Source organism: Canis lupus, chromosome 5, assembly GCF_048164855.1.
Source record: "Canis lupus baileyi chromosome 5, mCanLup2.hap1, whole genome shotgun sequence".
In the NCBI taxonomy this organism is placed as follows: Eukaryota; Metazoa; Chordata; class Mammalia; order Carnivora; family Canidae; genus Canis; species Canis lupus.
Genome location: NC_132842.1, coordinates 22,030,315 through 22,041,834, shown reverse-complemented (window position 1 = coordinate 22,041,834; position 11,520 = coordinate 22,030,315). Strand labels below are relative to the sequence as shown.

Below are 11,520 nucleotides of genomic sequence, written 5' to 3'. Positions count from 1 at the left end.
GCCCTGAGTTGGGCTCTGCACTCAGCTCGGTGTCTGTTTGGGATTCTCTCTGCCTCTCTCTCTCTCTGCCCCTCCTGCTCGTGCTCTCTCTCTCTCTCTCTCTCAAATAAGTAAATCTTAAAAAAAATGTCAAGAGATAAAATGACCTATTTAAAAGGTTTTCTCAGTAATGCACATATTTCCAAGATTAAATCTGGAGTGTTGATGAAGCTTTGCCTAAAATAGACACCAGGCCAGGACTATCTTTCCTTCTGATGATTTCCAGACCTGATTAATGCACAAAATTAATTTAGAATGGAAACAAAATCCTTGTGCAATGTGTTCAACTTATTTAAAAAGTCATTATGTGTTAAAAATATCTTAATATAAAAGAGTGTAGCTCGTACAAAAGTTTGAAACCAAAACAAGTTTAAAGAAGAAACAGAGAAAAGACTATCCAATTTCAAAATAAAATTAAAATAAAACCCAGCAACATAATGTAGTATCTGATGACTCTAGGGCACTCATCACTTGCAACATAAACATGATAGAGACGTAGGGTGAGGCTTCTTTTGAGCCTGGTGTGCCTAAGATTTCGTTCTCTTGTTACCTTCTTTCTGGCTGAACTTGCCAAGAAATTTTCCTCTTTAAACATACTTTGATCATACTTTTGCTTAACACAGTGGGGATCCTTGACAAACGACAGCAACCCACCCCAGTTCAGTTCTCTCTCTGAGATTCTATTCTATCCAATAATAGTCTATTCCTAAGTGTATATTCAGGCAATGAGAGTATCTGGTGACTTTAAATTCTGTATCAAATCTTGATGCTGCTGAATATTTTCATGTTAAGTTTTCTAAGATTTTTCAAAAAGATTTTATTTATTTATTTGAGAAAGGGAAAGAGAGAGAGAGCGAGCACAAGTGGGGGGAGGTGCACAAGGCAGAGGGAGAAGCAGACTCCCCCCGACTAAGCAGGGAGCCCGATGCGGGGCTTGATCCCAGGACCCCGAGATCATGACCTGAGCCGAAGGCAGATGCTTAACTGACTGAGCCACTCAGGCATCCCAAGTTTTACAAGATTATTATCAAACCCCAAACCTCAGATTTTAAAATCCTTCTGGATAATTCCCATACACCAAAGAAGCTCTTTGGGTCAACAGGTTCCAGTTTGAAAAACTTGCAGTCTGACTCTGGAAAGCCTGGACATTGGGATCTTCATCCACCCCAAGTCCTCCTCCTCAGCATTGTGAGGACAACATGGGATGCTGTAAAGACCAAGGGTGTGGAGTTGTGGGAAGGCAGAGCAGGGCTGGTCTGGAGTTCAGACACCGGGCAAACACTTGCTCAGCCCACCAGGGGACTTATGTGCCTGCTTTGCTCAGATTAAAACCTACTTTGAACTTTAACAGCTATTTGAAAAGGGAAACAGCAATGACAGTCAAAACATGGAGCAACCGGTATAAATATGGAACAAGGGAACCAACCAATCAAACCGGATACCTGCCTAAGAGCCACTCGGCAGCCTTGGCTGAGAATGGATATTAAATTTAAAGATGCCAGGACTTCACCATACCTGTCCTTTTTTACATCATGCTTCACCAAAAATTCACAAACTAAATATGGGCTGCATCCTAGCAGTGATGATTATAATAATGATAGCTAACATGCACAGAGCTCTCTACCGAGTGCCAGGTGCTGTTCCCATTTTATGGCCCAGGGAGGTTAAGGGATTTGTTCAACATACAAAACTAGGTAGCCTAGTTGGTTACTAGGATGAGCCAGTATCCAAGTCTAAGCTGTCTCAATTTCTGGGCTTCATGCTGCCTATATTCTATGGACTCCTGCTATAATGGTACTACCAGGACAATATTCTATCAAAAATACCTTTCCCTTTAATTATCCATTTCAGTGGAGAGAACTGAAAACAGAAGACATTTTAAGATTATTTGGTTTTAAAGAAAATTATGGCAGCTTCAACCTTCTTATTTATCACCCAGGCTGCTAGTAGAACGAGCAATGTCAGACACATTGCTTAAAATGCAGGCCAAGGGGCAGCAGCAAAGCAAGGGGCTTGGAGGCGTCCAGGTGATGGGGAGGCCGGCTGGGGGATACATATTTGCCATGGAAAGTTCACAATGTGAATATTCCGTCAGTGGGAATTAAGAGTTGTCAGTAAAATACATTTCCTTTCAGGAGAATCATACTGATCTCTATACACTCTAAGACCACAAAGTGGGCAACAGTCATTTGCAAAGCTTGCCAAAAACTGTTTAGGTCATACTCAAGCATGGGGAGTTCTAGTTCTGTATAAAATGACACTTTAGGAAAGATTAAGTCTGTAACAATAAGGTCTCAAAACAAAACTGGCCTTGAATCACAACTACAATGTGGCTAATGTGATGGCATTCATTATTCTCTGAAAATTCTCATTTTGGGGTTAGGGGGTGGCTACAAACACAAACGGCTTAATGACTCCTAGGAATGGGCTGATAGCACAAGAATGTTTTTTTTTTTTTTTTGAGTTGCTAGGCAACAACTGAAAAACAAATGTCCATGTTCTGAGATCACTGTGCTTCCGTTCTCCCCGTGGGCAGCCTGAGCACACTCCCCTCGGACCACGCAGCTGTGATGCTCATGGTGGGTAGTGGCCAAAAGATGGCAATCTGTGTCTCAAAACCACACCAGTTTGTTGGCCATGTGGCAGCCAAGATTTCTGGTCAACTAAAGTTCTACGGGATTGCCACCATTTTACCTAAATGAAGTCCTGTATCTCCCTCCAAGTGTTCCTTTCTGTCCTTTAATACATCATTTCAATCGACTTCCTTTACCTTGGCTTCTCCTACGTACCTAGCAGAAGCCTGAATTCACTTTTATGGGCAATTTTAAAATCTGGGAAAGTGGAGACTCCTTTCCTGAGAGTTATTTCTTTGTTTCTGAGAAACAGCCTGCACTGGGAGAAGGCCTACTTCATGTCACCTTTCTTAAGGACAAAGTGGCATCACACTTAAGATAGTAAGCTTTCTTCGCAATACTCTTAACTATGGAGTCTGTTCTTTTTGAAAAAAATAAACGACGGCATGTATGGTTCTAAAATTAACATCACACATGTAAGTACACACTTACTTGCTAGAAACCTGAACTTCCTTCTTTTGTTCTAACTTTTTGCCCCCCCCCCATCCTTAATTCCATCTCTGCATCTCAGTATTCCATCTGTCACCTTCCCTTCTGACGTGTGCTCAGGGCATAGAGAGAAAAACGATAAGGCAGTGATATTATGTTCATTTCTGGAAAGTTCCAAGCATAATTTAGTGCTTTAAGAACTCCCATCCCTTCCTCCCCTCCAGAAAACAATGAAATGGAAAAAACATCCAGATCTATAATTTGAATCAGGCCCCACCTTCATGGGCAGGCTGGCCGAGACTTACCTAAATGCACTAGTTCAAAGAGCACGGCCTGAGCAGTACTGTTCACCATCTGAAGCGGAGACCAATCCACTCCAGGCCAGTTGAGAGTGGGGATCCCGAGTGCCTGGTACATATGCACCATACGTGCATGACAAGAGGTGGTTTAGTAACTGCCATTTCTATAGCAACCCACACACACTCCACAGGCTGTGTTTTGGGAAGGCAGTTAAAACTGGATTCTACAATGTAGCTTCACTTAGAAGATGCTTTTATTTCTGTCATCTCGTTAGGATGAGAGTATTCAAATCCAGTAATAACCCAAGTCCTCTTCAAACAGCAGAAACTTATCACGTCCAGGAACCGAAATGCTGATTTGCCAGTTAGTTGGTCACTTTAAATCCAAACCACTGACCTGGTTTGCATGCTCAGAAGTGACCATTCCCCAGGGCAACGAGTCAGATCACAGTCTGACAACCCGAAACATTGGACAACCATCTGCTGCCCCAGTTCTAGGCGAGAGGGCAAATGCCTGTAAAAGCAAGCTGACCTAATCATCTCCTACTGCCCAGAAAGCCTCAGCTAAGATGCATTCACCATGACCAGTGAAATTTCGTGTGCCAGACGGGGGAAGGAAAACTGCTTCCTTCAAACTGCACCCCTGCACATGAGTGATGAGAACGTGTGTCTGTCCACATTAGCCCATCCCCTGCCCCCGGCCTCCACCCATGATCCAGGCACTGGCATGCTTCTACTTTCCAAAAGAGCACAGTTAGAAGACTGCAAGTTCAAGAAATCTGCTCATTCCTCAAAAGTAAAGACTTGTGCTCACTAAACAGAGTCCTCCCGTGCAAATCAAGGGCACAAATCAAGTGGCACTTTAACACGGTACTGACATGCAGCAGAGGTTTGAATTCTAGGATATGCAAGCTGCACTTCTTAAAAAAAAATTCTTTTTATGGAGAGTGCACATAACAATGAGTCAGTTCAAATTGCTGTAACACACTAAACGAAATCCAACTTTCTTTACTTATGTTCTAAGGGAGTGCTAATCTATTAGGTCATCCTCTGATGAACATGTGGGTTGAAGTATAGAGATGCTAATTTTCATAATGGAAAATTTTTGGCTTGTTCAAAAAGGAAAGAAAAAAAAAGACAACTGTAGCCATTAAAAAAAGAATAAGAAAAAGGAAAAGAAGACAATGGTGATAAATGGCAGCATCAAATATTGATTCCATTCTGATGGTGTTTAAAAGGGAGCATCTCTAGGTCCCTCTCATCAGAATAAACTTTCAGTCATCTGGCAGTCATGGATTGAAGTATTTGAGGTAGTGTTAAAATGTGGATTTATTTTTCAAATAAAAGTCCCATGGAACTAAAAGCAATTTCATCTTTCTTTACAGAGTTTGAAGTCTTGCCCTATAACAAAGGCGTTACCCGTCTGAGCATCAATACTCACTCCTAGCAAAATGCTGAGGGCTACCCAGGTGGCAGGAAGTAGCACACTGTGGCTGTGCCAGGCACCCCCGCTTCAGCCTTGCAGAGCATGAGCGCAGAATCTACGTTCTAGTACTAGAGTGGCAAGAGCTTCCCTGTTGAATGTCTTCTAGATCAAGGATCACAGAATTCTTCTGTATGAGGTGAGACAGCAAGTATTTTCAGTTTGTGGGGACACCCGGTCTCTGTTTCAGCCACTCAACCTCACCGATGTAATGAGACAGCACTCATGGAGACCATACACAAATGGGTATGGTTGTGTTCGTGTCTTAGTCTCTTTGGGTTGCTATAAAAATAATAACGTACTAGGTGGTTTATGAATTACAGATATTCATTGCTCATAGCTCCGGAGGCTGGAAGTGCCATCAGAATCAATGTCTCATGAAATCCCACTTCTTGGTTCTCAGATGGCATCTTCTCTCTGTCCTCACATGGGTGGGAGCTCTCTGGGGTCTCTTTTACATGGGTGCTAATCCCATTCATAAGGGCTCCACCTTCATCACCTAAACATCCCCCAAAGGCCCTACCTCCAAACACAATGGGGTTAGGATTTCAAACATATGAATTTTGAAGGGGGGGGGGATGCAAACATTCAGTCCATAGCATTCAATACAATTTTATTTGGGGGTGTTTACATTTGAATTTCATTTAATTTTCATTTCCCATGAGATATTCTTCTTTTGATTCTTTCTTCAATCATTTAAAAATGTAAACACCATTCTTAGCTTTGCTGTAGTTTGCCAATCCCGATTTAGGTGAACAATTCTTAATGGATTCACAGATTGCTGTATCTGGCTGTTAAACAGTTTGGAACTACCATTACTTTGATTTGCCTCAAAAGCAGATAATTTAAAGTGTTAAAATGGTTTGAAGTGATTATTGTGTTTGAGTTAATCATAAAGAGCTGCTAATTAGTAAGCAGTGTTTTAAGCTTAAGATGTGTTCCTACTCTTCTCCTGATCTGATAATACTGCCTTGGAACTTTTTATTTAAACAAGATAACTTAGTTTCTACTGAAATAATGGTATTATATTGATTAACTATAACAAAATAAGAACCTTAGTAATAAAAAAAATAGTAAAAAAAAAACCCTTATGAAATATGTAGGCTTCTATTGAGTTTAGGAAGTTCAAGAACATACGGTTTCTTTGACATATCCATCAATCTTAAAGTTCTCACAAAACATACTTTAAGTCATTTGATTATTTTTGAATGACTATCCAAATGTTGGCTTTTCTGTGTTCACATACAAGTTGTTATAGCCAGGAGTTTGGCAGCTACATTTCTCACAGTTGATGCTAGGTTAAAGAGACCATTTAAGTGAAAATAGATTGTGGACAAGGTTCCTGATGACAAAAGGCTCGATGTCGTGGGGATTATTTCCAGGGAAGAGATGGAGAATCGGATAACTTACATTTCAGAGGCTTCATCGCAATGCACATTTCTTTGTTTTCACGGACTTCTGTATCATTTTAATTTCTCGTTGCTTCTGTCATAAATGACCATGGACTTAGAAGGCTTAAATCAATCCACCTGTATTCTCTTATAGTTCTGGAAGTCAGAGTTCTGAAGTCAGTTCCGCCGAGCTGAAGTCAAGGTGTCAGCAGGATTGGTTCCTTCTGGAGGCTCCGGGGAGCCTCTGTTGCTTTGCCTTTTTCAGCTTCTCGTGGCTGCCTCTGTTCCTTGGTTGTGGCTCCTTCCTCCATATATTCAAAGTACACGGCTCTAGTCTCTGCCTCCACCTCCCTGTTGCATCTCCTCTGGTTCTGATTCCTCCCGTCTCCTTCACAAGGGCCCTCGTGATCACAGTTTGTGCCTCTCTCTCTGTACGTATGTATACGATTGTCTTCTGCGTATATAATCATTTTTAAGTACAAATGTTACTTCACAATAAACTGTCCAGGTAACTAAGAAACTGCAAGGTCCGTTTATATTTCTGGTATCACTGCAATATGTACAATGTAAGTGAGAGGGGTTACATTATGGTTTTGGGGATGGAGAAAGGGATTTGAAAAGAGAGATCCCGCTCACATAATGGGACAAGCTTCGGGGACACCTTAGCATAGACGGGGAAAGGGATGGGTAGGCAGTTTGGTGTGGGAGCAATGGTGGTGGCGCAGAAGACAAGTGGCTGGATATGAGGCAGAGTGACAGGCAGTGGCTGGCTCTGAAGACATCTGTGTGCCTGAGGAGTGTGGACTGCTGGAACTGGCCAGAAAAGAGGGAAGCGTCTGAACCAAGGCAAGAGGTAACATAGAGAAGGAGGGGAGAGGGGACACCTGAGAAATCCTGCTCTGACAGCAACATGTCTTTGCAGGGAACCAGATGTGGCTGCAGGCAGGAAGGTGAAGCAAAAGAATAAAGTGGGGAGAACTCTGAGGTTTCTACTTGGATGGTCTAATAGGGGACACCCCTTAACTCTTCTGAAGAGTGGGTGGCAGGAAGCAAGATCGTAGCGGGCTAAGAAATGGAAGCAGCACATGGAGAACAATCTTTCAAGAGATCTGGCTGAGGGGAATCTGGGAAGTGGTTTCGAGGGCACGGTCTGTGAAAGCCTTCTACAGGACGGGGAGACTTCTGTTTACTTTTTTTTTTCTCTTTTCTCTGTTTATATACTCTTAGGGTGTACTTGCTCTGTGCTAGGTGCTACACTTAGCCTCTTATAAGCATTAATTCATTTTTCCTTGGCATGGTTCATTTTTTGTCTCAATTGAGCTAGGTCATGGTTCCCAGATATTTGGTCAAACATGTACAGATGTTCCTGTGAAGGTATTTTTAAAATGAGATTAACATATAAATCAGTAGGCTGAGTAAAATAGATTTCTCTTCATAATCTGGGTGGGCCTCATCTAGTCAGTTGAAGGCACCAAGAAAAAGACTGCCCCCAAGGAAGAGAAAATTCTGCCAACAGCCTACCTTTGAGCCCAAGCTGAAACATCAACTCCTCTCTGGGTCTCCAGGCTGCTGGCTGACCCTGCAGATTTTGTATTTGCCAGCTTCCACACATGTATAAGCCAATTCCTTAAAATAAAATACACCCCCGCCTCCCCCAACACACACACCCTATTGGTTCTGTGGTTCTGTTTCTCTGGAGAACTTCGTCTAGTATCTTCTTTGTAACAATATTACATATTATTATTATTATTATCACCCCCATTTCATAGTTGAGAAAACTGGCACAAATTTGCCCAGGGCCACATAGCCAGTGCGTAGCAGAGCTGGAATTCCAATCCAGTGTGCCCCCAGACCCCTTGCTCTTAACCACATGCCATGCTGCTGCTCAAGAGCACGGACCTGGGCACATTTGGGGCCAACTGGGAGGCTGAAGGGAGAGAAGCAGAATATAAAAGGAATAAGAGCCTCAACAAATGCACGACTTATATGAATGAGAAAACAGGCACGGTGATTGGCCCAAGGTGGGACTTACAGCTTTACAAGGAGCAGACCCAGGTTTTCAAGATACAGAATGCAAGCTGTCTCCCTTCTTCCTACTTTTTCCCGTGTTCTTCTGCGATTCTACCAGTCACGCCCCTCTCAATCTATCTTCTCCTGGGAAGTGTAGGGCTCCTCATGTCCTGACTAGGTTGTAGAGGGCACACGTCAGTGATAGCCTGTCTATCTTAGTGTGGGATATGTTAATACAGTGACACTGTCCATCCATCAATATCAAGTTTAGTACGTCTAGTAAAATCAGTGAATTCCACACAAAGAATTATGGCTTCTACTAGTAATTATTTGAAAAGCAAAATGAACCAAAGCAAAACAAAACAAAACCCCACCAAACCCCAGACACCCAACAACAGTCATTTATTTTCAAATATAAATTTCCAGAACTATGATTTGACTACTCAAGGAATATAGGTATCTTTGAAAATACATTTGACACTACACATCTCCCAATAATCTTTATGCACAGTCTAATACTCTAAAATTCTGGGCTAGGGGATCTGAAAGCCAGTATATTCTTTTTTTTTCTCTTTTAAGTTTTTATTTATTTAGTGAGAGAGAAAGATATATATAGAGAGAGCACGAGCAGGGCAGAGAGGAAGAAGCAAGCTTTTCACTGCGCCAGGAGCCCAGCGTGGGCTCGACGTGGGGCTCGATCCCAGGACCCTAAGATCATGACCTGAGCTGAAGGCAGATGCTTAACCAATTGGGCCACCCTGGAACCCTTGAAAACAGAATTTTTAAGCTTGACTTTCAAGGTTATGGAGTACGGAAGAGGGAATGAAGGTGGTATGAAAATCTAAGCACACAAGCATATGCGCCCATATTGTTGTGATGAACATCAACAATAAAACTTCCTAGAGAATAATTTAGAAAGACGTATTAAAAGCTTCAGAATTTCATATTTTTTAATCCAGCAGGTCCACTTCATATAAAATTTTATTCTAAGTAAGTAAGTATGGCTGCACCTAAAGATTTAGCTGCAAAGATATTTATCACAGCACTGGTAAGAATAGTAATGTTTTGCTCTAATTATAGGGAACAGAGCAACCAAATTATGACACTTCCACATAATTAAATACTATGCAATCATTAATTTTGACATTGCAGACTCACAGTTGATGCTATGTAAGGACGTTTATGATATGCAAGTGATTTTTAAAACAAAGTTAGAACAGCACATGGCATATAATCCCATTCCTGTTAAAAATATATTTTTTGGAAGGCAGCCTTTATAAGAGGGCCCCAGGGATTCCCATGCACTGGTGTTCACACTTGTGTGCAGTCCACCCCGCCCTGTACCTGTGTTGGGCCCTGTGACCAAGAGCATATGGAAAGAAGCGATGGTCTGTCACTCTGACATTAGATTATAAAGGACTGTGACTTCCATTTTGCTCACTTGTGCTTCTGTATTTTATTTTATTTTATTATTTTTCTCTTGGGTCATTTGCTTTGGTGAAAGCTGCCATGATGTGAGCAGCCCCATGGAGAGACCCCTAATGGCAAGGAAGGGAAGCCTCCCACCAATAGCTAGTAAGGAACTGAGGCCTGCAATAGCTTTGTAGGATTGGAAGTGTGGTCACCAACCCCCAGTGGATTTTAAGATGAACACAGCCCTGGCTGGCAGCCCAACTGCAACCTTGCTGGAGGACCTGACCCAGAAATCACCCAGGTAGGTGGTGTCCTGACCTTCCAGAAAATATTAGATAAGAGATGCTCACTGTTGTTTAAAGCTGCTGAGTTTCGGGGAAATTTGTTACGCAGAAATAGATAACTAATGCATATGTGCATAGCGAAATGACTGGAAGGATATAGTACAAAATACTATAAATGGTTTCCTCTAGTCGGGGGGGATTATGGGTAATTTTTGTTTCTCTTTTGGTACCTTGTTGGCCACGTTTTTTTTTTTTTTTCATTAAACTTAAAAACCACATGACCAAGAGAGATCATAGACCTAAAGAATAAAAGGATAAAGATTAGGGGAGCCGACTGTAGCTCTCATAACCTTTAAAGATTCAAGTAAATGAGTTTAAAGGTAACAACAAAACCAAAAACGAAAAAAAAAAAAAAAAAAAAAAAAACAACCCTCCAGAGAGCCTGCCTGCTTGGCAGTGGCCTGAGCTTCACCTGCCAGAAACCATGCAATGCGCTGTGTGCAGCAGCATTCAGGATCTTTCCAGGAAGGGAGACTTGCATGGACTTCTTCAAAGGAAAATCAAACAGTAATGAAGTCTTCTGCTAGCCAATCACAGGAGTCTTGCTTACCCAGCTTCTGGTCAAACCGCCACGCCGCGACATAGGCATTGTGCCTCAGACTGCTCTGTGTGGCCAGGGGCACGGTGACATAAATGGGACCATCCACCAGCACTGGCGTTCCATCGCTGCTGAGCAAGTGGACGCTGACAGCTGTGACTGGGGTCAGGTCATACCTGGTGCCGTTTCCTGGAAGCAAGAGGGATTCTCCATCACACGCGCAAAAGGGACCCGCGTGGGGCTCCTGCCACCGTCTGCAGCTACCATCCACTGAGTACGGTACCTCCATGCCGGGCACTGTAGTCAGCACTTTACATATATAAAATCCTCACCACGCCCTTTGTAAGGTAGGTAAAATCCACATCTTACACGTAAAAGAAAAAGGCTCAAAAAGGGTGGTAATGGGAGCTGGCCCCAAGGGCATGGTGGTCTGTCTGGGATCCAAGCTCAGGTTTGCCAACTCCAGCTACACGATGGTGCTTTGCTTTCATAAAGGGGCTCAAAAGGAAAAGACTCATCTATAATGTGAGAGGAGGGTATGTGTAGAAATCTCTGCAATCAACTCTGAGACACAGTGAACCCCATGCACATATTAATAACTTGGTAGATCCCCATCATGAAACCAAATGTTTTATATTAGAGGCTGCTTTAAAAGAAAAAGAGAATTTTTTTCAAGGAGTACTTCACAATCCTAGCTTACTTCTACTAAAAGTACACTACTGAAAACTTGGACTTGAAATATTTATGAGTTATTTTAGTTGCCATTGTTATTTTGATCTGTTTAAAAGGAATTTAATACATCAATTATTCTACATTAGAGGCCTTTTATCCAAGTTGATGCTTTAATGACTGCCTACTTTATAGATAGATGAGGGAATGCTTATGACAGCGATATTATATTTATATACTTAAGTAATCCATTTTAGAACAATTTTTCTCCA

The 11,520-nt window shown here is 42.1% G+C and overlaps 1 protein-coding gene and 1 long non-coding RNA gene across 4 annotated transcripts in view; one reads left to right on the top strand and one right to left on the bottom strand.

Annotated features, from left to right (window-relative positions):
* Positions 1 to 11,520, bottom strand: part of FAM171A1 (family with sequence similarity 171 member A1) — a 131,993-nt gene that overhangs the window by 19,410 nt on the left and 101,063 nt on the right. Inside the window, exon 5 of one of the 3 annotated variants that reach the window (XM_072825692.1) lies at positions 10,592 to 10,768. The exons of the other annotated variants lie outside the window; for them this stretch is intronic. Coding sequence (XP_072681793.1) covers positions 10,592 to 10,768 — 177 coding nt within the window. The remainder of the gene's footprint in view (positions 1 to 10,591; positions 10,769 to 11,520) is intronic. 3 annotated transcript variants of the gene reach the window in all.
* LOC140633331 (uncharacterized) lies at positions 2,520 to 6,785 on the top strand. Its single transcript, XR_012030957.1, has 3 exons — positions 2,520 to 2,618; positions 4,786 to 5,022; positions 6,429 to 6,785. It is a non-coding gene; the product is annotated as an uncharacterized lncRNA (long non-coding RNA).